This window comes from Dendrobates tinctorius, unplaced genomic scaffold (assembly GCF_039654945.1).
Source record: "Dendrobates tinctorius isolate UK_male_01 unplaced genomic scaffold, ASM3965494v1 ptg000162l, whole genome shotgun sequence".
Taxonomy (NCBI): Eukaryota; Metazoa; Chordata; class Amphibia; order Anura; family Dendrobatidae; genus Dendrobates; species Dendrobates tinctorius.
The window spans coordinates 34,394,332-34,422,304 of NW_027361829.1; the positions used below are offsets into that span (position 1 = coordinate 34,394,332).

At 41.8% G+C, this 27,973-nt stretch overlaps 1 protein-coding gene across 4 annotated transcripts in view; it reads left to right on the forward strand.

Moving 5' to 3' along the window:
* The window catches only part of BBS9 (Bardet-Biedl syndrome 9), a 649,391-nt gene that overhangs the window by 552,771 nt on the left and 68,647 nt on the right, over positions 1 to 27,973 (forward strand). The window contains exon 22 of one of the 4 annotated variants that reach the window (XM_073549958.1): positions 4,905 to 5,173. The exons of the other annotated variants lie outside the window; for them this stretch is intronic. Within the exon in view, the coding sequence (XP_073406059.1) occupies positions 4,905 to 4,940 (36 nt within the window). The 3' untranslated portion in view covers positions 4,941 to 5,173. Of the gene's footprint in view, positions 1 to 4,904; positions 5,174 to 27,973 lie in introns of those variants that run through there. 4 annotated transcript variants of the gene reach the window in all.

A 27,973-nucleotide genomic window follows, 5' to 3' on the forward strand; every position in this document is an offset into this window, starting at 1 on the left:
TGCAACTTTCCACTCACTGACTGCTTGAGTGCATGGACAATGCGGTCTTTTACATGATGGTGGAGGGCTGGGATGGCTTTGCGAGAGAAGAAGTGGCGACTGGGTAGGTCATAGCGTGGTACTGCATAGGCCATGAGTTCGCGGAAAGCTGCGCTTTCCACCAACCGATAGGGCATCATCTCAAACGAGATTAGTTTGGCAATGTGGGCGTTCAAACCCAGTGTACGCGGATGAGAGACTGAGTACTTTCTTGACCTACTCATAGTGTCTGGGAGGGTGAGCTGGACTTGAGCGCTGCATATGGTGGAAGTAGCGGTGGACAGGGCGGACTGAGAGAGGGTTGATGATGGTGATGGAGTTGGTGTTCTTTCTGAAGGCCTAGATTCAGTATTTCGTTGATATAACAGTGGGATTCCCTGACTGCTGTGGCCTTGCAATGACACCTCAACATTTGCTGCTGTGCTAACCGGTGGGCTTACAGTGGGGGAAACAATGTAGCGTTGTTGACTACCTTCTTTGTGATCAGTTGCACATGTGGCACTTGAGGTTTGGTGTTGTGTCCACGCTTGCAAGTGCATGCTGGTTAAATGTCTAAGCATGCAACTGGTATTCAAATTTTTCAGATTTTTCCCTCGGCTAAAGGTCTTTGCGCACTTCTTACAGATAACCTTGGCCTGATCATGAGGATTTTGTTCAAAAAAGTGCCACACTGCACTCTTCCTACTTTGGCAGACATTTTGCGGCCTAGCACGCTGTGATCTTTTGACCCTCTGGACAAGCTGTCCAGCAACTCTTTTGATTTTTGGAACCTGTCTTTGGAGTGCTCCGGGCCTGCCAGATAACAGCTGTTGCGATGTCGATGTCTGCTGTGGATGCTCCTCCTCATCTGAGCTATTGGAAGCAGCACCCTCTTCCCCCAATGGATGCCAATCTGGGTCAACAACTGGGTCATCCATCACCTCCTCTTCAATGTCATGTGCACCTTCCTCTGTGTCACCGTGTATGGTGGTATAGTGTGCGGGAAGGGGCACCTGAGTCTCATCAGGGTCAGAATCTGGCTCTGTACACTGCGAGGACAATGTAGTGCTCTGAGTGAATGTACCAGCAGAATCATCTATCAGCGGCTGTGCATCAGTGCACTCCATGTCAGATTCATCTTGGCTCGGGTAATTCACCATTTCACTTGATAATCCAGGCATGGTATGTGAAAACAGCTCCATGGAGTAATCAGTAGTATGGCCTGCGTCATCCTTCAATCTTGGTTGGGGTGAAGGACACAAGGAAAGGTGTGGTTCATGAACATGAGCCTCCAATGACGACTCAGTGCTTTTATTTTTTACAACTTCAGAAGAGGAGGCGATAGAGCTGGAGGCTGAGTCAGCAATGTAAGACAAAACTTTTTCCTGAAGCTCTGGCTTTAAAAGCGGTTTCCCAACTCCTAGAAAACTAAGCCTTCGAGGCCTTGTGGAGCCAGACGATGACGCAGGCTCAACACCTCCTGCATTCGGTCCTATTTTGCTTTTGCCACTACCATCAGATCCACCACCAACACCATCATTACCAGCTGCCAACCCCCGCCCAATTCCACGGCCTCTTCCACCAGCCTTCCTCATTTTTGGTAGAAATGTAGACAAAATCCAACAAACTATATTGTAATGTAAAACAAGGTACAAGGTGTCTATAGGACAGGGGAGATTTTGAATTTCTGCAGACACTTGTGGACACTGGACACTTTTGGATTGTGTGAGGCCCACTGAATATCACAGCGCTATGTCACTGGCTCTATGTCGCAGGTGTGAAAAATGTCACTAGAGGATAAGGGAGATTTTGAATTTCTGCACACACTAGTGGACACTGGACACTTTTGGATTGTGTGAGGCCCACTGAATATCAGAGCGCTATGTCACAGGCTCGATGGCACAGGTGTGAAAAAAGTGACTACAGGATAAGGGAGATTTTGAATTTCTGCACACACTAGTGGACACTGGACACTTTTGGATTGTGTGAGGCCCACTGAATATCAGAGCGCTATGTCACAGGCTCGATGGCACAGGTGTGAAAAAAGTGACTACAGGATAAGGGAGATTTTGAATTTCTGCACACACTAGTGGACACTGGACACTTTTGGATTGTGTGAGGCCCACTGAATATCAGAGCACTATGTCACAGGCTCGATGGCACAGGTGTGAAAAAAGTGACTACAGGATAAGGGAGATTTTGAATTTCTGCACACACTAGTGGACACTGGACACTTTTGGATTGTGTGAGGCCCACTGAATATCAGAGCGCTATGTCACAGGCAGAAATTGGCTAGTGTATCACAAACTACAAGGTGTATGTAGAATTGGGCAGAATAGGAATCTCCCTAGAGTGTAGGTCTGTAAGAACGGAACAAGTCCTCCACTTATCCTTCCACAGTGACACACAGATAGCTTCACTGTGGCTGTGATAACAGCCGTTACACGGTACTGTGTGAGGAGCGTACACCACTGTATGGTGTGAAAAAATGCACGCTCAGTACCTCAGCAGGACAAAAAAAAAAATTGGGATTGCTTTTAAAAAAGCAGTTTGCAGAGCAGTGGGTAAACAGCAATGCAGCTGTCAGGAAGCCTTAGAAGGCAGCCTAACAACCAACACCGCTGATCCACCACAATATAGCCTCCCCTTGCACTGCACACACAGTGACTGGTGTGTTGTACAGGCAAAATCGCTAGCAGCAGAAGCAGTTTTTTTTTCTTCTTCCCTGCCTAACGCTCTCCTTACAGAATCAGCAACCTCTCCCTATGCTAATATCGGCAGAAGTAAGATGGCGGTCGGCGTGCACGCCCTTTTATAACCCCTGTGACGCCCACCAAAGCAAGCCAATCACTTGCATGCCCTTCTGAAAGATGGTGGTGACCCCAGCCTATGTCATCACATTGCCCACAGTGTCCGTGGATCCTGATTGGCTGAAAAAGAGCGCAAAACAAACTTTTGAAGCGCGACTTTGGCGCGTAAGTCGCCGACCTCATGGCCGACCTCATCCTAGGGTCGGGTTTCGTTTCATGAAACCCGACTTTGCCAAAAGTCGTTGACTTTTGAAATTTTTCGACCCGTTTCGCTCAACTCTAGTCGTATCCATTGATACCTAAGGTCATGCAATGTCTGCACATGAGGAAAGAGACATAGCGAATCAGAAAAACTATACTAAATTATTACACCTACTTCATATTGGGAAAGCATCTTAGAGATGGGAATACCCCTTTAAATATTTGCAGAAGAAATTTCTGCACCAGATCTGCTGCCCCAAAACACTGCAAGTTTTCTGCAGTGTTTTTTCCTTATGAGATGAGATTTTGGTGTAGAAATTTCTGCTGCAAATGCTTAACATTCGCACAAATCCTAATACATCTGGATGAGGAAAGTTTGTGAGGAGATATACAGTTGTATGAGAAAACGTTTGCTCACTTTCTGATGTCCCATTATTTTGCATAGTTTGTCACACATAAATGTTTCAGATCACCAAAATAAAGAAATATTAGACAAAGATAACACAAGTAAACACAAAATGCAGTTTCTAAATGAATATCTTTATTATTAAGGGAAAAAGAAATCCAAACCTACATAGTCCTGTGTGAAAAAGTGATTGCCCCCCTAAACCCAGTAACCCTTAGCAACAGCAACTGCAATCAAGCATTTGCGATATCTGGCAATGAGTGTTTTACAACGCTCTGGAGGAATTTTGGCCCACTCATCTTTGCAGAATTGTGGTATTTCAGCCACATTGGAGGGTTTCTGAGCATGAACCACATTTTTAAGGTCATGTCTCAGCATCTCAATCAGATTAAGGTCAGGATTTTGACTAGACCACTCCAAAGTCTTAATTTTTTTTTTCTTAAACCATTCAGAGGTGGACTTATTGATGTGTTTTGGCTCATTGTCCTGCTGCATAACCCAAGTGCGCTTTAGCTTGAGGTCACGACTCATGAACAGATGGCCAGTAGTGATGAGCAAGTATACTCGTTGCAAGGGTTGTCTCCGAGTATTTTAGCGTGCTCAGAGATTTAGTTTTCGTCGCCTCAGCTGCATGATTTGCGAGTGCTAGACAGCTTTAATACATGTGTGGAATGCCTGTTTGTTAGGGAATTCCCACATGTATTCAGCCTATCTACAATTCGCAAATCATGCAGCTGAGATGAGGAAAACTAAATCTCCGAGCACGCCAAAATACTCGGAGATCACCCGAGCAGTGATGCTACTCGCCCATCACTAATGGCCAGACATTCTCCTTCTGGATTTTTTGGTAGACAGCAGAATTCATGGTTCCATTTGCAAGTCTTCCAAGTTCTGAAGCAGCAAAACAGCCCCAGACCATCATACTACCACCACCGTATTTTACTGTTGGTATGATGTTCCTTTTCTGAAATGCTGTATTGCTTCTATACCAGATGCAATGGAACATACACCTTCCCAAAAGTTCAACTTTTGTGTAATCAGTCCACAGAGTATTCTCCAAAAAGACTCGTGGATCATCAATATGTTTTCTGGCAAAACTGAACCTTTATGCTCTTGTTGTTCAGCAGTAGTTTTCATCTTGGAACTCTGCCATGCAGGCCATTTTTGCCTAGTCTCTTTCTTATGGTGGAGTCATGAACATTGACCTTAACTGTGGCAAGCGAGGCCTTCAGTTCTTTGAATGTTGTTGTGGGGTCTTTTGTGACCTCATACATGAGTCGGCGCTGTGTTCTTGGGGTACTTTTGGTCAACTGGCTACTCCTGTGAAGGTTCACCACTGTTCCATGTTTTCACCATTTGAGGATAATGGCTCTAACTGTGGTTCGCTTGAGTCCCAAAGCTTTAGAAATGGCTTTATAACCTATTCCAGACTAATAGATTTCAATTACTTTGTTTTTCATTTGTTTCAGAATTTCTTTGGATCGCGGCATGATGTCGAGCTTTGAGGAACTTTTGGTCTACTTCACTTTGTCAGACAGGTCTTACTTAAGTGATTTCTTGATTGAGAACAGGTGTGGCAGTAATCAGGCTTGTGTGTGGCTAGGGAATTTGAACTCCGCTTCCCAAAGATGTGATAAGACAAAGTTAATTTATTTTTTAAGGGGGCAATCACTTTTTCACACAGGTCCCTGTAGGTTTGGATTTAATTTTCCCTTATAATAAAGACCTTCATTTAAAACTGTATTTTGTGTTTACTTGTGTTATCTTTGTCTAATATTTAAATTTGTTTGGTGATCTGAACCATTTACGTAAGTGTGAAAAATATGCAAAAGAATAGGAAATCAGGAAAGGGGCAAACACTTTTTCACACAACTATATAAAAAGGCTTAAAAAAGAATAGCAAGTTAAAAAATGGAGAATAACTTAGAGAAAAAAAAGAGCAAATACCTAAAGACACTAATAAAGAGCAAATTACTCCCAAAAACGGGAAAAACAACATTGATGAATCAAGGCCATTGTCTTTAAAGAAGCACTCCTCCCATCAAAGTTTTTATCCTCTCAATATATTGCAGTCATATTATATAGCACTGTGTACTTACAATTGCTCATTTTGCATTTCTACCCAGCTAATTATTCTCTTTTATCTGCTCTATGTAGAAACAAGAAGTCTACTTCGCTACCTAAATCATTCCCCTCTTCAACTCCAGACTTGGGACTTCTGCAGTGACTCCTCATTTTTTATGCGACTGAAATGAGTATGCAATGAGCAATGATGCAATTTTAAAAATTACCTTTTATTTCTTTCTCTAATAAAATACCATGTTTTATAAAATATCAACCATAGAAAAAAGTGCAACCAAACAAAACCAAAGCAAGTTGGCTATATTACCAGAAAATGAGTAATTGCACTATGCCCCACTAGGTATTCACCCAGCCTGTATTATGGTGACCATTAGTACAACAAACTGTCCCTATATCAGGTTTAGCAAATAGTTGGCCACATTACATGAAACTGTATGCAGTGCACTATGCCCCTCCAGGTATCACCCAGTCTATATCATGGCCATTAGTACAACAAGTATCTCTGAATCAGGTCAGCAAGACCGATCTTAGATATTTGTATTCATGCTATTCAGCATACCATAATACCATAATTATACATATCTTAAGGGGAATAGCACAAGACATTTATCTTATAGTGGTGTTCAGCAGGTAAGTAAAAACAGAACAATCTCACCCAGTGTTTTCCAATACATTCTGGTGTTCCCTATCACCATGGCATGGAGGGTCCTTTCTTGGTTAAACTCCAGTCCATGTCCTTATTAAATTCCTCCTGTCGCGTTTCTTCTGAATAGATTCCTCAGGGGAGATTCATTTAGCAGTGCTGGCTTATAGCATCTACAGGTACCTTTTGTCGCCTGTTGCACGCTCACCTTCCAAATGTATGCTTATTTATATTCTGTTAAGTAACGCGCCTTATTTGCTCCAAAGCGCGTCAGACCTCCTGTTTCTACATAGAGCGTAGAAGGATTCAGCTAGTCAGCTTTTAATCACATAATGTCATAGCCCTAACAGAAAAGAGAAGAATTAACAGGGTAGAAAGGCAAAATGAGCAATTGTAAGTACACAGTACTGTATAATATGCAATATATTAAGAGGATACAAAATTTTGATGGAAGTGTTTCTTTAAAAACCATTTGATACAAATATAATTGGTGCATGCGGAATGGTATATGTGATCAAAAAGCTTGAAATGTCTAGATAAGCTTTAGTAACTGCTATCCATTGTCCCTGGTTATTTTGGGGTTTCTTTCCTTGGACCCTCAGAATTCTTTGCTCACTCTGATGTTATAATGACTTGTCATCTTATAACCTGAATATGGCAGCCCATCATGTGTTGATCCCACTGGTAACATGACAATACGCCATCACTACGACAGAATAAAGAGGGAACCACAGCTGTTTGAGTGGCCAGAAATTTTAACTCATATTCAATTCCATCCGTTCATCTGAGTGGGGTTATTTTATCACCAAGCACATGGATTTAGGAAGGTTCCATTCTTGCTACAATTGTCATTTTTCGTACATCTGAATTTGGAAACATGGACTTCTGGATCATGCATATGGATTTTTGCAAGTTGTATTCTGATGCTTAGGACAGTCGCAGAAATTTCTGTAACAAATCTGCCATGTGTGAATATTCCAATAAATGTCATAGTTACTCACAGGTAGGGATGATGCGTGTCCCTGACTTGTAACTTCAAGAGCTAACATTATACTAAAGATGTGAAACAGTAAAATGTTTATATGTACTCTATAAGATCTATTATGTAACACGTCTAGGCTTTGTCCTACAACAAGGCCGAGCTTTATTGTGTGACTACGATGGGTCTGGTAATGGAGCCATTACTACACTTTACCTCTCCCTGGTATGCAGTCTACAAACCATGTCTAACAAGCTTTTACTACCAGGCTGATTGCAGACGAAATTAAAGTGCAGACATGAAGGCGAATTTCATTGACTTGACATTCCCCATGAATAGAGCTATTCATTAAGTGAACCTTAAACTGATCTTTTCACCTCTCTTCTACTTGGTTAATCCTCCCTCAGGCTGCTACAGAACAAAAAGTTAAATGGCCTATGATAAAAAGTAGGTGGTCTGAGTTGTTCATTTACTTGGGGACAACTAACCACATCATTAAGTCACTTACAATCTTCCAAACCTGCATGATGCTTAGAACACGTGTGTGTGTGTGTGTGTGTGTGTGTGTGTGTGTGTGTGTGTGTGATGGAAGTCTCCTTCTTAGGTTACTGTTACTTTTGGGTATGCCATTGATAGTATCTGCCGGTGTGTCTGTACTCTTGGTTGCATTTACTAATTGGGCAACACAACTTGTGCATTTGTCAAGGATGCAAGTGTAATAATGATCACCGTAACAACCCAGTTATGATGTGAATAGCAGTTTTCTAACGAAGTGGTATAAGCACCATTTTATAGTTTACTTGTTTTTTCTTGAACCTGCCACCCATAGTCTAATCTTGTCCTCATATATAGGTAGGAACATTACTGAGTTCCCTTTATGAAGTGATTATATTTGCTGTATACTTGGTGATTTATCAACCATCTCCAATTGCAATCAAAATTATTCAACCTCCATTTCAAGTGTGGTTAATTAGTAAATGTACAAACTTTCTGCTGTTTGCAATAAACCTAAAAAATAACAATTTACCGTAAGTGGCTCAACAAAACTAGTATAACAAGTGGTTTCTCCACATTCAACACAAATAATGAATACTGCAGTTTCAGTATTTTTCACCCCTTCATGTCAAACGTTAATAGTGATCAGCAGAGCACCCTTTAGAGGTTGTGACAGATGATCCAAGGACAGACATCAGCTTCTAGCAATGTTCAAAAGGAATCATCATCCATGTCGAATAGACACTGGCCTCCAGGTCACTAATGTTCTTGAAATCTCAAGAGAGTGGTCCAAAAAGTTATGCCAAGAGATACAAAGGGGCAAGGGTACAAAAAGATAGTAAATGAAATGAATGTTCCTGGAGATACAGCTGAAAGCATAGTTTCCAAGTTCAAAGTTAAAGAAACACTGACTACACTAGCTGCATGTGGCAAAACAAGGAAGCTGTCATCAGATTCCCGAGGGGGCCGGTTGTTCATAAAGCCCTCAGTGACAGCAAAAAACTTGCAACAAGATTTGATGTTGGCAAAACATGGTGTCTGTTTGTACAGTAAACCAAATTCTAAAGGCCTACATGCTGACCTTCAACATGTGCACCTCTACTGACCCCAAATCCCACCAATATGCTCAAAAATATGTACATAAGCCACAGTTTGGGGATTCTGTTCTGTGAACTGATAAAGCAAAATTGGATATTTTTGGACAGATGGATCAGTAGTATGACACATTTGGAATTAAGTGAAATGATAATGAAGCAAATGAAAAGAATGCCCGGTCTGCTGTGGAGCATGGGCATGGTTCAGTGATTTTCTGGGGATGATTTTCTTGCTCTCTTTGGCACTGGAAACCTGTAGTGAGCAAGAGACAGGATGGATTCTATCAAGTATTAGAAAATCCCAGCAGAAAAAAGTTATACCTTTTATGAGAAAGCTGAGGCTTGGCCATTCCAGCACGACAATGATCTGAAACAAACCTTAAAGTCCACCAAAGCGTGGTTTCAGACATAGTCCTGGAAGATACTAGAATGGCCATCAAAGTCACCAGAATTGTACCTTATACAACAATTTTACTAGGATTTGCAATGGGGATCTCAATTTTTTTTAATTGTAAATGTTTAAAATCAAGGTTTATAAATGCATCGATTTTGTCACTATTGGCCGGAGGAGAAAAGGATTAGATCAGATTCCTAGGCAGGCACTGCTCTGAACTGTATATGCTCCCTTTGGACCAATAGAGTTGAGACTTGTGGTGGAGCTTTTAGACTTATGGCATACTAGAGGTCGAGTATGCATAGTAAGACATCAAGGTGCTCAATTACACTACTTCATCACACTGCCAAGCTGGGCCGAAAACATCCAGGAAGAAGAAGCAGAGCTGCATCAATCATCATGGGAGCAGCATCAGGTGAGTCTCAATTTTTTTATTTTTTTATTTTCCCAAAAGGGGCAATTAGAATGGTGATTTATTACTAATATGAAGAAAGGGTTATTATTAAGTCCTTAATGACCATGCCTAAAAAAGTCTTTATTATAGGCCATTTCATTTCTTTGTTTTATCCGTTTTTCATCAGTCATAACGTTATAGTATTCACTCATATTAGGCTTTATTTTAACCGTGACAAATTTTATTACATTTTTAGTCTGTTTGGGGGTAACATACTGTAAATTATAGTATAATTTATATTTTAAAAAATATTTAAAAAAAACATGATTTCTGGTTTAGCTTTTTTTAAAAAAAAATTTCTACTGTTTTTATTTCACACCAAATGACCTGTTTAGTTAATTTTCCAGATTGTTGCAGGGCATGTAGTTACCTAATATGTGCAGATTTTTTTTTTACATATGGGTTATGTATTTTTTTTTTAAATAATTAAGATTGTTATTGCATTTTCTTGTGGTAGGGACTTTTGACTTTAATTTAAAAAAACAAATGTTGCTCCTGTCTTTTATATACTGTATAACTTTGTTGTTCAACTGTGAGCCCCAGATAAAGGGAAATGAGCACACAAAATTGACAGTTCACATGTAGCGCTATACCGGCAGACATCTGGCAATCATGTAGATCGCCAGTTCCTACAGAAGCGTCAACGGTGCCGATGTTTCTGTACTCTACATAGTGCTCCTCGAGTGCATCTGAGCAGTAAGTTGATGGGGGATCCAGGCCCAAAAGTTCCCCGGGGCCAATAGCACTTTAGTTACATTCCTAACTTTTGTCCACGTAAAGGAAGAAATTGGGGTTGGTTGTGTGGGTTATGGTGATTATGAATATCAATTTCTATTGTTTTCATTTTAGTATACGTATACAGTAAATTATCACTTTTTCTACTCATTTTAGATTTTTTAATTTGTCTATATGAACACCATGTTTTAAAGAAGTTGTCAAAAAAAATAAAAAAGGTTGGCTATCCTAAATGATGAAATCCTCATTTAAAATAGCTGTTTTAACCTTGTAAAAATGCAGCGTAAGACTGAGATTAGTAGACAGAAGCGGCTATTGAGTTATGTGAAAGTCATTATCTCCTCCGTATCGTGATAAGACAAAGTAGGCTTTGTGGGCGAAGACTTGTAGATGTGGCCTTGTGAACTCTTGTCTGGAAGACATTTCATCATTATACCCTACTATAAGGAGACATATAAAAAGTAAAATAAAATATGCTAAAACTGATAATGACTGCTTCACTGCTAGGTTTTAGCTGCCATCATGACCTGTAAGCCATTGAAAGTGCTCATACTGGTGGCACCACCACAAGTAAAGTTTATGTGGACTATGCAAGAGAATATATTTATGAATGTTGTTAAATGGGTTGTCTGGTTAAAAAAGTTATACCTTTCACTAATATACTTCAATTATCAAAGATTCCCCTATCTTCAGATGTCCGCTCTAGTCATGGCATATCCACTTCTGGCTAATGCCCTGGATATGTGTCGGCATGTAAAATGTGTGAGAAGGAAGGAGGCGTCCCAGCTCATTACAGTAGCTAAGCCAGTCCCCTTCTCTGTCATAGCTGATCCATACATAGAAAAGGGGGTTATCAGCCAAACCCCTTCTCATACTGTATTAGTGATATGCCAACACAAGAAACCCTGTCCTGTGCCAAACACAAGTCAGGACTGGAGCGTATATATCGGGAGATTGTGGCCATCTCTGATAGCTGAAATATACTAGTCAGTTGAGTCATTTGCTTTTTTAAGCATAGTCAAGATAATTTTTTGAACTTGACAATCGCTATCACTGCTGTGATTTTAACACGTTGTGTTTCACTTTGTCCCCAATGTATAAATTTAGTCTTACCTTTAATAAACACCAATATATAAATTAATGTAAAAAAATTGTAGACCAGATGCTAAAAGTGATAGCAATGAGCCACTATAATGACAAAGAAGCACAACCAAAATCCAAAATAGCTTGGTGATACACTATTGATATACCGTGATTTCTGCAGATGACATGATAAAATAAAGCTCATAAGGTAATATAAAACTATAGTAGGCCTGCAGCATTGGTAGTCTTTATGTTCTGATCAAAGACTTCTTCAGTCAATCACTATTAGCCACTTATGGTGGGTTTCTGTCAGGTCATGGTGGAAGTTGGTTCTTCACTAAATGAAATTTTGATCTGTGGCCATTGCCACGAGACCAAGGGCACTGCCACTGGTAATGAACCAGCTCACTGTGTCAGGCTGTGGGTTACAGTGGGTTGCCATTGCTGGCTGCTATTGCTTACAAATATTCATGAAATATCAGGAATGTGTAAGGAACACAAATAATGCAGGATGCCTCACTAACTTTTGCCCAAGGAGAAGTTTCATGAAGGCGAAACCCATGGTGAGGCTAAGTTAGCCTGCTGAATGTCTTTATATATCAAACACTTGAGTATTCTCATTGAAATATTTCTTTTTCCATTTTTTTTCTGAATATTAGCGGCATCCTGCACTATTTGTGTTCCTTAAGTGTTCCAGATAATTTGGATCTCTGCTTGCTATGAGTAATTGCCATTAGATATTATTATTATTATTATTATTATTATTATTATTATTATTATTATTATTATTATTATTAATATTTATATAGCACCATTGATTCCATGGTGCTGTACATGAGGAGTTACATAAAAATTACAGATATCATAGTAAACAAACTTACAATGACAGACTGATACAGAGGGGAGAGGACCCTGCCCTTTCGGGCTTACATGCTACAGGATGGTGGAGAAGGAGACAGTAGGTTGGTGGGTTGCAGCAGTTTCTGTGTTGGTTGAGGTGATATCTCCAGTAGTGGTGAGGAGGTAGTGGGGTCATTGCAGGCTGTAGGCTTTTTTGAAGAGGTGAGTTTTCAGGTTCCATTTGAAGGATCCGAGTGTGGTTGATAGCCGGACATGTTGGGGCAAAGAATTCCAGAGGATGGGGGCTATTCGGGAGAAGTCTTGGAGGCGGTCGGTTGGGTGAGGAGCGAATAAGTGTGGAGGAGAGAAGGAAGTCTTGGGAGGACCGGAGATTATGTGAGGGAAGGTATCGGTAGATTAGTTCAGAGACATATGGGGAAGACAGGTTATAGATGGCCTTGTAGGTCAGTATTAGTAATTTGAACTGGATACGCTGAGGGAATGGAAGCCAGTGAAGAGATTTGCAGAGGGGAGAAGTGGAGGAGTAGCGAGGAGAGAGATGGATTAGTCGGGCAGCAGAGTTAAGGATGGACTGGAGAGGTGCAAGGGTGTTAGCAGGGAGACCACAGAAAAGGATGTTGCAGTAGTCGAGGCAGGAAATGATGAGGGCGTGCACAAGCATTTTAGTAAATTTAGTGTTGAGGAAATGACGGATTCTGGAAATATTTTTGAGCTGGAGGCAACAGGAGGTAGAAAGAGCTTGGATATGTGGTTTGAAGAACAGGGCAGAGTCAAGGGTTACTCCGAGGCAGCGGACTTCCGGTACTGGGGAAAGCGTGATGTCATTAATTGTGATAGATCAGGTAGAGAAGATTTGTGAGATGGAGGAAAGATGATGAGTTCGGATATAACATCTATAGAATGTGTGAGAGTGTATGGATTTCTAAATTCCTAAATCAATTTCCCTTCTGTGATCCCTAATGGGTGGTCAGTGATTGTTGGGGTTCAGTTGTGAGCACTATGACTCCAGAGGTAAACAAATGTATTTAACCCCTTCACCCCCAAGGGTGGTTTGCACGTTCATGACCGGGCCAATTTTTACAATTCTGACCACTGTACCTTTATGAGGTCATAACTCTGGAACGCTTCCATGGATCCCGGTGATTCTGACAATGTTTTCTCGTGACATATTGTACTTCATGTTAGTGGTAAAATTTCATTCAAATAACTTGCATTTATTTGTGAGAAAAACGGAAATTTGGCGAAAATTTTGAAAATTTCGCAATTTTCCAACTTTGAATTTTTATGCCCTTAAATCACAGAGATACGGCACACAAAAAACTTGATAACTAACATTTCCCACATGTTTACTTTACATCAGCACAATTTTGGAACCAAAATTTTTTTTTCTTAGGAAGTTATAAGGGTTAAAAGTTGACCAGCGATTTCTCATTTTTACAACACCATTTTATTTTTAGGACCACATCACATTTGAAGCCACTTTGAGGGGTCTATATGATAGAAAATACCCAAAAGTGACACCATTCTAAAAACTGCACCCCTTACGGTGCTCAAAACCACATTCAAGAAGTTTATTAACCCTTTAGGTGCGTCACAGGAATTTTTTTGAATATTTAAAAAAAAATGAACATCTAACTTTTTTTCATAAAAAAAATAATTCAGGTTCAATTTTTTTTATTTTACCAAGGGTAACAGGAGAAATTGGACTGCAAAAGTTATTGTGCAATTTGTCCTGAGTACGCAGATACCTGATATGTGGGGGGGAACGACTGTTTCGGCGCATGGCAGAGCTCAGAATGGAAGGAGCGCCGTTTGACTTTTTCAATGCAAAATTGGCTGGAATTCAGATTGGACGCCATGTCACGTTTGGAGAGTCCCTGATGTACCTAAACAGTGGAAACCCCCTACAAGTGACCCCATTTTGGAAACTAGACCCCCCCATGGAACTTATCTAGATATGTGGTGAGAACTTTGAACCCACAAGGGCTTTACAAAAGTTTATAACGTACAGCGGTACAATTAAAAAATCATATTTTTTCCACAAAAATGATCTTTTCACCCCAATTTTTATTTTCCCAAGGGTAACAGGACCCTAAAAGTTATTGTGCAATTTGTCCTGAGTACGCTGATACCCCACATGTGGGGGTAAACCACTATTTGGGCGCATGGCAGAGCTCGGAAGGGAAGCAGCGCCATTTGACGTTTTTGGCTGGAATTGAGATCGGACACCATGTCGCGTTTGGAAAACCCCTGATGTACCAAAACAGTGGAAACCCCCCACAAATGACACCATTTTGGAAACTAGACCCCCTAAGGAACTTATCTAGATGTGTGGTGAGAACTTTGAACCCCCATGAGCTTCACAGAAGTTTATAACATAAAGCCATACAATTAAAAAATCATATTTTTTCCACAAAAATGATCTTTTCACCCTCAATTCTTATTTTTCCAAGGGTAACAGGACCCTAAAAGTTATTGTGCAATTTGTCCTGAGTATGCTGATACCCCACATGTGGGGGTAAACCACTATTTGGGCGCATGGCAGAGCTCGGAAGGGAAGCAGCGCCATTTGACGTTTTTGGCTGGAATTGAGATCGGACACCATGTCGCGTTTGGAAAACTGATGTACCAAAACAGTGGAAACCCCCCACAAATGACACCATTTTGTAAACTAGACCCCCCAAGGAACTTATCTAGATGTGTGGTGAGCACTTTGACCCCCCCCCCAGTGCTTCACAGAAGTTTATAACGCCCGGGCGTGAAAATAAAAAATTCGTATTTTTTCCACAAACATGATCTTTTAGTCACCATTTTTTTATTTTCCCAAGGGTACCAGGAGAAATTGGACCCCAAAAGTTGTTGTCCAATTTGTCCTGAGTATGCTGATACCCCATATGTGGGAGAAAACTACTGTATGGGCACACGTCGGGGCTCGGAAGGGAAGTAGTGACGTTTTGGAATGCAGACTTTGATGGAATGGTCTGCGGGTGTCATGTTGCCTTTGGAGAGCCCCTAATGTACCTAAACAGTGGAAACCCCCCACAAATGACACCATTTTGTAAACTAGACCCCCCAAGGAACTTATCTAGATGTGTGGTGAGCACTTTGAACCCCCAGTACTTCACAGAAGTTTATAACGCCCGGGCGTGAAAATAAAAAATTCGTATTTTTTCCACAAACATGATCTTTTAGTCACCATTTTTTATTTTCCCAAGGGTACCAGGAGAAATTGGACCTTAAAAGTTGTTGTCCAATTTGTCCTGAGTATGCTGATACCCCATATGTGGGAGAAAACTACTGTATGGGCACACGTCGGGGCTCGGAAGGGAAGTAGTGACGTTTTGGAATGCAGACTTTGATGGAATGGTCTGCGGGTGTCATGTGCGTTTGGAGAGCCCCTGATGTACCTAAACTATTGAAACTCCCCACAAGTGACCCCATTTTGGACACTAGACCCCCCACGGAACTTATCTAGATGTGTGGTGAGCACTTTGAACCCCCAAGTGCTTCACAGAAGTTTATAACACTCGGACGTGAAAATAAAAAAATCATTTTTTTCCACAAAAATGATATTTTTGCCCCCAATTTTTTATTTTCCTAAGGGTAACAGGAGAAATTGGACCCCAAAAATTGTTTTGCAATTTGTCCTGAGTAGGCTGATACCCTACATGTGGGGGTAAAACACTGTTTGGGCGCATGGCAGAGCTTGGAAGGGAAGGAGCACCATTTGACTTTTTCAACTCAGAATTGGCTGGAATTGAGATCAGACGCCATGTTGCATTTGGAGAGCCCCTGATGTGCCCAAACAGTGGAAACCCCCAATTCTAACTCCATCCCGAACCCCAACATGCCCCTAGCCCTAACCCTACCCTAACCCTAGCCCTAACCCTACCCCAACACACCCCTAGCCCTAACCCTAGCCCTAACCCTAATGGAAAAATGGAAATAAATACATTTTTTTTATTTTATTATTTTTCCCTAACTAAGGGGGTGATAACGGGGGGTTTGATTTACTATTTATGGCGGTTTTTATTTTTGGCAGCTGTCGCACGCTAAAGGACGCTTTTTATTGTAAAAAAAGTTTTTGCATCACCACATATTGAGAGCTATAATTTTTCCGTATTTTGACCCACCGGGTCATGTGAGGTCTTATTTTTTGCGGGACGAGTTGACGTTTTTATTGGTACCATTTTCGGGCACGTGAAATTTTTGATCGCTTTTTATTCCGATTTTTGGGACGCAGAATGAAGAAAAACCAGCGTTTCATAAATTTCTTTTGGGGGGGTGCGTTTACACCGTTCCGCGTGCGGTAAAATTGATAAAGCGGTTTTATTCTTCGGGTCAGTACGGTTACAGCGATACCTCATTTAGGTCGTTTTTTTATGTTTTTGTCGGTTTTATGCAATGAAAACTATTTTATATAAAAAATAATTATTTTTGCATCGCTTTATTCTGCGAGCTATAACTTTTTATTTTTTCGCTGATGATGCTGTGTGGCGGCTCGTTTTTTGCGGGACAAGATGACGTTTTCAGCGGTACCATGGATATTTATATGCGTCTTTTTGATCGCGCGTTATTACACTTTTTGTTTGGCAGTATGATAATAAATCATTATTTTTTGCTTCGTTTTTTATTTTTATTTTTTAAGGGGTTCGCTAAAGGGGTTAACTAATGGGACAGTTTTATAGGGCGGGTCGTTACGGATGCAGCGATACCTAATATGTGTACTTTTATTGTTTTTTTTTTTATTATTTCCAAAAAATGGATTTATTGGGGGAATATTTTTTATTTTTTTTCTAATTTATTTGGCGATTTTTTTTAAAATTATTTTTACACTTTTTTTATTTTTTTTTTACTTTATTAAATAGTCCCAGGTGGGACATCACTGTCCTGTGACAGATCGCTGATCTGTCACATCACAGATCACTGTGACAGATCAGCGATCTGACACAGGCACTGCAGAAGGCTTCCTCATGCCTGCGCTTTGCAGGCACTGAGGAAGCCAGCTTCCTCAGGCCCCCGAAGGCCCCCGTCGCCATCTTGGATTCGGGGGCCTGGAGGAAAGGAGTCCCCCGCAGCAGCGCTGCACATTGTGCTGCCGTGGGGGGCTCAGGGAAGCACGGAGGGAGCCCCCTCCCTGCCGATGCTTCCCTTTAACTCCCGGTACACCGCGATCATGTTTGATCGCGGTGTGCAAGGGGTTAACGTGTCGGGGGCGGTCCGTGACCGCCCCTGACACATTGTGCCGGGTGTCAGCTGTGATAATCAGCTGACACCCGGCCGCGATCAGCGGCGCTCACCACGTGGGCGCCGCTGATCGCGCCCGACGTACTATCCCGTCCATGGGCATAGGGGCCCAGGTCCCATGGACGGGATATACCGTCGGATGTCAGGAAGGGGTTAAAGAGGTATTCACAACTCTACATTCCTATCCTAATATGTAGTAGGTGTAATAATAATATTAGCAAATATCTCCAATTAGAAATATAGTATAGTTTTTCTGATTAGCTATGTCTCTTTACTCATGAGCAGGCATTGCAGGATTTTAGATATTCATGGTTACGACCACTACTTAACTAACTGTCACTATATCAATGGTGGTAACCTAAGGTCTTGCAATGCCTGCGCATGAGGAAAGAGACATAGTGAATAAGAAAAACTATACTACATTTCTATTTGGAGGTATTTGCTAATATTATTATTGCTACACCTACTGAATATTGTGATAGGATCCTGGAGATGGGAATACCCCCTTAAACGAGGCCAACCAGTAATACTAGACATGGTCAATGGAGATGTAGAACCTCTATCTAATCTCAGACAATGATTTTATTACTCAAGTTGAATGTTTATCTTTCTTGTGACATTTGGGAATAGTTTTAATAAAATCAATGTTTTCTCCCAATAATATAACTATATACATCCAGAATCACTTCACATTAATGCTGGATATGGAAACCAATAGTTTTGTGTGCAGTAATTTGCATAGTCTAAGAATGACTTTTATTTTCTGTTATTACAAATGTTATGGTATGTGACAGTGTGTGAAACCCTTTTAACTGTATACGTTCATGGTAGATTTAGTAAGTGTAACCCCATATTTTAGTCTCTTTTTTCCCTCTCCGTCTCTTTTGTGAGAGGGATTAAACCAAAGCTCTTTGTAGGACATATGTTTATACAGAGCAAATACACCTGAAGCATTGCAGAGAAACACTTAATGAAGTCAAGCACATTGAGATCTTCATGCCATTCCCCTTCATCCTCACGCATGGTCTAATTGCATGTTTTTTTAAGGGTATGAGCAGGACTTATGCAGCGTTCTGTTTGCTCAGCTAATATATGTCCATTTTGTACTAAACATGTTACATTGACGTCTACAAATTGACTTAGGAAAAGACAATATGATACAAGGTCCATCAGCTATTATTAAAATATAAACATTTCCTCTGTAGGTATAAATATATATGGTTCTTGATCAAGTGGATTTCTGGAATAAAACATGCTAATTATGCAAATTGTCTCTTCAGAGAGGAAGAGGACTAGAACTTTAGTGCCACCTATGGGAAGTAGCAATCCTAATAGTCAATGTCAACCCTTTAATGAGCCTTGTTACATGACTTAGGAGAAATGATACTTCTTGGATATTGGAATAAAACATAAAATTCATCCTCTTCATCCTCATTACAATGTGGGTGGGGAAGGGCGGATTTGTGAAATATTCCAAACTGACCAAGTGCAAATGTGGACACAGATTGCTATCACTTAATGTATGTGCCTGAAGGATTAGTAACGACCCAGCACTGTGGTTTTTCCATACGTTTAGCTTTTAGTATGTATCAAGGCTTTTTAATGGCTGGAGGAATTTTCTAAATCCCTACCGTTGACATGAAAAATTGTGAGAAGGAGGGGATTCTTGTCTTTTTCATATTGCAGACAGATAACTGATCACACTGTCGGCTTTTCATGAAACATTAGGGCACTGTTAAAGAAATGTGTAGGAGCATTGGCATAGGATTCTATTGATATCTATGGCCATATATGTGACTGAGTAGTTAAGGAGCCTGCCACCACCTTAACCCCTTTATCCCCAAAGATGGTTGTCATGTTAATGACCAGGCCAATTTTTACAATTCTGACCTTTGTCCCTTTATGAGGTAATAACTCTGGAACGCTTCTACGGATCCCAGTAATTCTGACATTGTTTTCTCGTGACATATTGTACTTTATGTTAGTTGTAAAATTTAATTCATATAACTTGCGTTTATTTGTGAAAAAAATTACATTTGACGAAAATTTTGAAAATTTTACAATTTTCCAACTTTGAATTTTTATGCCCTTAAATCACAGCGATATGGCACACAAAAAACTTAATAAGTAACATTTCCCACATGTTTACTTTGCATCAGCACAATTTTGGAACCAACATTTTTTTTTAAGGAAGTTATAACGGTTAAAAGTCGACCAGCGATTTCTCATTTTTACAACACCATTTTTTTTTTTTTAGGGACCACATCACATTTGAAGTCACTTTGAGGGGTCTATATGATAGAAAATGCCCAAAAGTGACACCATTCTAAAAACTGCATCACTCAAGGTGCTCAAAACCACATTCAAGAAGTTTATTAACCCTCAGGTGCTTCACAGGAATTTTTTGAATGTTTAAAAAAAAATGAACATTTAATTTTTTCACAAAAAAATTAGTTCACGTCCAATTTTTTTTAATTTACCAAGGGTAACAGGAGAAACTGGAATGCAAAAGTTATTGTGCAAATTGTCCTGAGTACGCTGATACCTGATATGTGGGGGGAACCACTGTTTCGGTGCACGGCAGAGCTCAGAAGGTAAGGAGCACCGTTTGACTTTTTCAACGCAAAATTGGCTGGAATTCAGATCGGACGCCATATCACGTTTGGAAAGCCCCTGATGTGCCTAAACAGTGGAAAGCCCCCACAAATGACATCATTTTGGAAACTAGACCCCCCCGAGGAACTTATCTAGATGTGTGGTGAGAACTTCAAACCCCCAAGGGCGTCACAGAAGTTTATAACGTAGAGCCGTAAAATTAAAAAATCATTTTTTCCACAAAAATGATCTTTTCACCCCCAATTTTTATTTTCCCAAGGGTAACAGGACCCCAAAAGTTACTGTGAAATTTGTCCTGAGTACAATGATACCCCATATATGGGGGTAAACCACTATTTGGGCGCATGGCAGAGCTCGGAAGGGAAGCAGCGTCATTTGACTTTTTTTGGCTGGAATTGATATCGGACGCCATACCAGGTTTGGAAAGCTCCTTATGTGCCTAAACACTGGAAACTCCCCACAAATGACACAATTTTGGAAACTAGACCCCCCAAGAAACTTATCTAGATGTGTGGTGAGCACTTTGAACCCCCAAGTGCTTCACAGAAGTTTATAATGCCCGGGCGTGAAAAGAAAAAAATCTTATTTTTTCCACAAACATGATCTTTTAGTCCCCAATTTTTTTATTTTCCCAAGGGTAACAGGAGATATTGGACCCCAAAGGTTGTTGTCCAATTTGTCCTGAGTACGTTGATATCCCATATGTGGGAGAAAACTACTGTATGGGCACACGTCGGGGCTCGGAAGGGAAGTAGTGACGTTTTGGAATTCAGACTTTGATGGAATGGTCTGCGGGTGTCATGTTGCCTTTGGTCAGCCCCTGATGTGCCTAAACTGTGGAAACCCCCCACAAGTGACCCTATTTTGGAAATTAGCCCCCCAAGGAACTTTTCTAGATGTGTGGTGAGCACTTTGAACCCCCAAGTGCTTCACAGAAGTTTATAATGTATAGCCATAAAAATAAAAAAAATCATATTTTTTTCCACAAAAATAATATTTTTGCCCCATTTTTTATTTTCCCAAGGGTAACAGGAGAAATTGGACCCCAAAAGTTGTTGTGAAATTTGTCCTGAGTAGGCTGATACCCTATATGTGGGGATAAACCACTGTCTGGGCACATGGCAGAGCTTGGAAGGGAAGGAGCACCGTTTGACTTTTTCAACGCAGAATTGGCTGGAATTGAGATTAGACACCATGTTGCATTTGGAGAGCCCCTGATGTGCCTAAACAGTGGAAACCCCCCAATTCTAACTCCAACCCTAACCCCAACACACCCTTAACCCTAATCTCAGCCCTAACCCTAGCCCTAACCCTAATGGGAAAATGGAAATAAATACTTTTTTTAATTTTATTATTTTTCCCTAACTAAGGGGGTGATAAAGGGGGGTTTGATTTACTATTTTTAGCGGGTTTTTATGTTTGGCAGCTGTCATACGTTAATACACGCTTTTTATTGTAAAAATAGTTTTTGCATCACCACATTTTGAGAGCTATAATTTTTCCATATTTTGACCCACAGAGTCATGTTAGGTCTTATTTTTTGCTGGACGAGTTGCCGTTTTTATTGGTACCATTTTCTGGCATGTGACATTTTTTGATTGCTTTTTATTCCGATTTTTGGGACGCAGAATGAACAAAAACCAGCATTTCATGAATTTCTTTTGGAGGGTGCCTTTACACTGTTTCGCGTGTGGTAAAATTGATAAAGCGGTTTTATTCTTCGGGTCAGTACGATTACAGCGATACCTCATTTATGTCTTTTTTTATGTTTTGGCACTTTTATGCAATAAAAACTTTTATATAAAAAAATAATTATTTTTGCATCGCTTTATTATGCGAGCTATAACTTTTTTATTTTTTTGCTGATGACGCTGTATGGTGGCTCGTTTTTTGTGGGACAAGATGATGTTTTCAGCGGTACAATGTTTATATGTGTCTTTTTGATTGCGTGTTATTGCACTTTTTGTTTGGCGGTATGATGATAAAGCATTGTTTTTTGCCTAGTTTTTTTTCTTTTTTGAAGGGGTTCTCTAAAGGGGTTAACTACTGGGAAAGTTTTATAAGGCGGGACTTTACGGATGCGGTGATACTAAATATGTGTATTTTTATTGTTTTTTTCTATTTAAAAAAAACAGAATTTATTAGGGATTTTCTTTTATTATTTATTTAGGATTTTTTTATAAATTATTTTTACACGTTTTTTTTCTTTTCACTTTATTATAATGTCCCAATGTGGGACATTACAATAAAGTGTCAGATCGCTGATCTGACACTTTGCAGTGCCCTGTGTCAGATCAGCGATCTGACAGGCGCTGCACAGGCTTCCTCAGTGCCTGCTCTCAGCCTGACTGCGGCCTGACTGATTCGCAGCCTGACTGCGCCTGAAGCTGATTGGTCACAGCCGGCCGCGACCAATCAGCGAAGCGGGATTTCCGTTACAAACAGACAGACAGAATTAGGCGATTATATAGTAGAAATATACTGTACATATATACATACATATTTATATATTGCTTTTAAATGTCATTTTTCTTTGGACCTGAATAATTTTTTCTGTATTTTCTGTTCAATGGTCAAAAATGTGGTTTCAGGTTAATTATCCTTGTTTGTATATAAGTGTTGTATGCCCAACTTGTTCATGATTGCTAAAAGCTACAATGGCTCAAAGCAGGTAATCAGATAGTTATTTTTTGTCCTCCATTTTTGATATGGCTTGCTGATATTTTAAGAAAATAATATGAGATAACCAAGGCGCTAGCATATTTTAGGATGCCCTGCTGTGAATAATAAAGCAATACCACAGCTTTGTCTAGATTGGTCAAAATGCAAATAGATCTGTGATATTCATGCTGGATGTATCCAGAACGGGGGTAAAGGAGGCTCCCTTATTCGACAACAAAGCAGTTAGAGTTATATATAAACAGCAGCACAGTATAAAGAATAGCCTCCCGAGGATTCCAAAATGCATAGGATATTGGTCCAAATAGCGCTCCGTAGCTAGTCAAGTGAGTAATCACTAAGATCCAACCGGTCTTTAACAGCAGGACACACTACCTACACCCTTTGTGGTTCAAACAAACAATTTAATAAGTAGGATTTCTTGCCGTGCATAAGACCACCAAAAATATGTTTTTAGCCATGATTTATTAGTGGACTGTCTGGGCTCATTAGCCTATAGGTGAAATCTTGTATCAAGCATTGTTTGACCTGTTATAGCATTTTTTTTTACTTATGATTACAGTCTTGGTGGACTATTTGGTAGTTATATTAGCGGAGGCTATTCTTTGTACTGTGCTGCTGTTTGTATCTATCTCTTTAACTATTGTCGAATGAGGGAGCCTCCTATATCCACATTCAGGATACATCTAGCTCAAATATCATAGATATATTTGATATTTCAAGAAGATGTAAGTGAACGTAAAATGATTTTATTCCATTTTGGACACTGGCATTTCTTCTTTTCATATTGGCTCCACTGCTGGCCAGATTGAGCTGACTGCCTCCTTCATACACTTATGCACAATGGTCCATGTGTTTAATTATGAGAAAAACCCCAAACATCTGAATGAGGCCTAAGAGCTGAGATGTTCTATTAGCAATTTGAGAATATTGGGGGTCCAATGCTGAATATGTCCACCCCAATGACTATTTTTGTATGTGTGACCGCTCCCAAATTATGAATTTTTTACTAACTGTTTTACCAACTAACTGTTTAACAAACTCCTGGAACGGCTGGTTCACTCCCGTCTTATCCGCCATCTCTCTGATAACTCTCTTCTCGACCCTCTCCAATCCGGCTTCCGCTCCTTACACTCTACTGAAAATGCCCTCACTAAAGTCTCTAATGATCTACTAACAGCTAAATCTAATGGTCATTACTCCATGCTAATTCTCTTGGAACTATCTGCAGCATTCAACACTGTGGATCATCAGCTCCTCCTCACTATGCTTCGTTCCATTGTGTCACGGGGGCTTAGTTCAACTAAGGCTGAAATACCCGGGGCCCCTGTGGTGTCCCTTTTACTAGGGGAAACCCTGTCTGACCCTCAACCCAGGGTTTTTGCTGAAGGTGCAAATGCCTGAGCCTCCGACCTTTCCTTATCTCCTGCTCAGCCCTGCACTTAACCCTCCACCCTCCACCCAGTGAGGAGTCACACCACCAAAGCTCCCACACAAATAATGACAGACAGGGAGAACTTAAACTGCACTGCGCCGCACACACACAGGAATAAACAGTAATGTGAACAGGGCACAACTAAACACAAATATGGGAAGGAGAAAGGATAACGACGGATCATACGACACCAGATATGAATCTCTCTCTCTTGAACACCTCCACTCCAGACCGGAACCACTTGGTATGAAACACAAGCTATAATCGGCGACGCCCATATGCCAGTATGACTATTTAAAGACCGTGGGCGTGACTAACCTTCCAACCTGGTCTCCAGCAGGATTAACCCCCGAGAGCCTGAAGATCAAACCGGCGCCACTGAGGCTATAGTGGCTGGAGGTGGAACTACCTCTGCCTGCCGGATGCTGTGGTGTGAACAGCGTCCGACATGACAGTACCCCGTCTTCTACGAGGGACCCCAGGGCCCTCAAGACTCATAGGACCCGGCTTGTCCGGATGACGACGGTGAAAAGAACTGACCAGCCGATCCGCATGTATGTCTGAGGCTGGAACCCAAGACCTCTCCTCTGGACCATACCCCCGCCAGTGCACCAAATACTGAAGAGTACGGCGTACTACTCGAGAGTCCACCACCTTGGCGACCTCGAACTCTAACTCGCCATCCACCATGACTGGAGGTGGCATCGGCGTCGTGTCCACCAAGCCTACCACCTTTTTCAATAAAGCCCTGTGAAAAACGTTATGTATTCTGTACACCGCAGGAAGTTCCAACCGATAAGCCACTGGGTTAATGATGGCAGAAATCCTAAAAGGCCCAATAAACCTTGGACCCAGTTTTAAAGATGGGATTTTGAGTTTTATGTTCTTCGTAGCTAACCACACCCATTCACCCACACACAGGTCCGGACCTGGCACGCGTCTACTGTCAGCCACCCGTTTGTACCTGGCACTCATGCTCAACAAACGCTGTTTCACCCGCCTCCAGACTGATGACAATTGGGCTCCTAGCTGATCCTCCTCCGGGACACCCCCGGAGTCACCCTGACGTAAGGTACAAAACTGAGGATGTTGACCGTACACACAAAAGAATGGAGACTCTCCTGATGACTCTTGGCGGTGATTATTTAATGCGAATTCTGCCAGAGGAAGGAAAGTAGACCACTCCTCCTGGTTGTCGGACACAAAGCATCGTAAATACTGTTCTAGATTTTGGTTCATGCGCTCAGTTTGTCCATTAGACTGGATGAAACGCCGATGAATGTGACAACTTGATCCCCAACCTAGAGCAAAAAGCTTTCCAAAACCTCGCCACAAATTGCGTACCCCTATCAGATACTATGTCAGACGGTACTCCGTGGAGTCTGACCACCTCCTTCACAAATACCTGAGCCAACGTCTTAGCATTGGGCAAAGAGGACAACGCCACAAAATGCGCCATCTTTGAAAAACGGTCAACCACCACCAGGATGACCGTGTTCCCTGCCGAGGCTGGCAAGTCAGTGATAAAATCCATGGAGATTTCTGTCCATGGCCTATTGGGTACCCCCAGAGGCTGTAGCGTGCCAGCAGGACAGGTTCGGGGTGACTTAGCCCTAGCGCACGTGATGCAAGCTGCCACGTACGAGACCACGTCCTGCCGGATTTTGGTCCACCAGAAACGACGCGATACCAGCTCTAAGGTGCCCTTCACCCCTGGGTGACCAGCCAGTACCGAATCGTGGTGTTCCTTCAACACCTTAGGCCGAAGATGCAGGGGTACAAATGATTTGTTGGCGGGAAGTCCTGGTGGTACCTCCTCTTGGGCCTCGGCAATCTCCGCCTCTACCTCAGTCGTGAGAGCCGAGACCACTACCCCTTTCTGGAGGATGGGTACCGGCTCTTCCCGAGGTTCTCCCCCCGGAAAACACCTAGACAAAGCATCCGCCTTGGTGTTTTTAGCCCCGGGACGGTACGTCACAAGAAAATTGAAACGAGTAAAAAACAATGCCCAGCGAGCCTGCCTAGGAGACAGACGCTTGGCCGACTCCAAGTAGAGCAGATTCTTATGGTCGGTGATAACTGTGACCTGGTGAGCCGCCCCCTCCAAGAAGTGTCGCCATTCCTCAAAAGCCAGTTTGATAGCCAACAACTCCCTGTTGCCGATATCATAATTCCGTTCGGCCGGCGACAGCTTCTTGGAGAAGTAGGCGCATGGATGCATCTCGCTCAAGGACGAGCCTTGAGACAGTACTGCCCCCACTCCCACCTCCGACGCATCAACCTCTACCACAAAAGGTTTAGACACGTCTGGTTGCACCAGAATGGGGGCTGAAGCAAAACTATTCTTCAGACGCTCAAATGCACGTATAGCCACCTCAGGCCAGTTCGCCAGATCGGCACCCTTCTTTGTCATGTCCGTGAGCGGTTTGGCGACAGTCGAAAAGTGTTTTATAAATTTCCTATAATAATTCGCAAACCCAAGGAACCGCTGGAGTGCTTTCAGACTCTCCGGCCTCTCCCATTGCAACACCGCTTGCACCTTAGCGGTGTCCATTTTAAAACCGGCTGCGGACACAATATATCCCAAAAAGGGCAACTCCTGGACAAAAAAAAAACATTTTTCCAGCTTAGCATAGAGCTGGTTCTCCCGGAGCAACTGTAACACCTGCCTAACATGCTCCAAATGAGTGTCCCGATCGCTAGAATAAATGAGGATATCATCCAGGTATACAATCACAAATCTCCCCAGGACATGAGTAAATACATCATTAATAAAATGTTGGAAAACGGCAGGCGCGGTGGTCAACCCAAACGGCATAACCAGACTCTCAAAATGACCCTCAGGAGTGTTAAACGCCGTCTTCCACTCATCCCCCTGACGGACCCTTATGAGGTTATACGCCCCCCTGAGGTCCAGCTTGGAAAACCATTTCGCCCCCGCTACCTGGTTGAACAAATCCGGGATCAACGGCATTGGGTAGGGATCACGGATAGTAATCTGGTTTAACTCTCGGAAATCCAGACACGGGCGTAACCCCCCATCTTTCTTCTTAATGAAGAAAAACCCCGCGGCTACAGGCGAGGACGAAGGCCGGATGTGACCTTTGCTCAGACTCTCCGCGATGTAGTCTTTCAGAGCTTGTCTCTCAGGACCAGAAATATTAAACATCCTGGCCTTAGGTAATTTGGCCCCGGGTTTTAACCTAATAGCACAGTCATAGGCTCTATGTGGAGGCAGTTCTGAGCAACCCTTCTCAGAGAAAACATCCGCGAAATCCTGCAAAGCCTCCGGCAGGCTGGGCGTCACGGCGGACACACATGTGGCCAAGCAATTGTCTTGGCAGAAACCACTCCATTGTACTATGTCCTGAGTTTTCCAATCAATTACCGGGTTGTGCCTGGACAGCCATGGAAAACCCAGGACCATTTGAGCTGGGAGATTACGGAGGACCCTACATGTAACCGACTCAGAATGTAGGACCCCAATGTGGAGTTTCACCTCTGCCACAAACTCAGTAATCTCCCCTTGAGGGAGGGGAACAGCATTAATGGTCACCACCTGTATGGGGTGAGGAAGTTTTTCGATCTTAAACCCGGTGGTGTGTGCAAACTCCTCATCTATGAGATTGGTGGCGGAACCGCTATCCACAAACACTGATATAGGTAGCTCTCTGCCGGCGATAATAACCTTGGCAGGGAGCATACATTGAGATACCATCATGGAGGATATGCATACGCTCA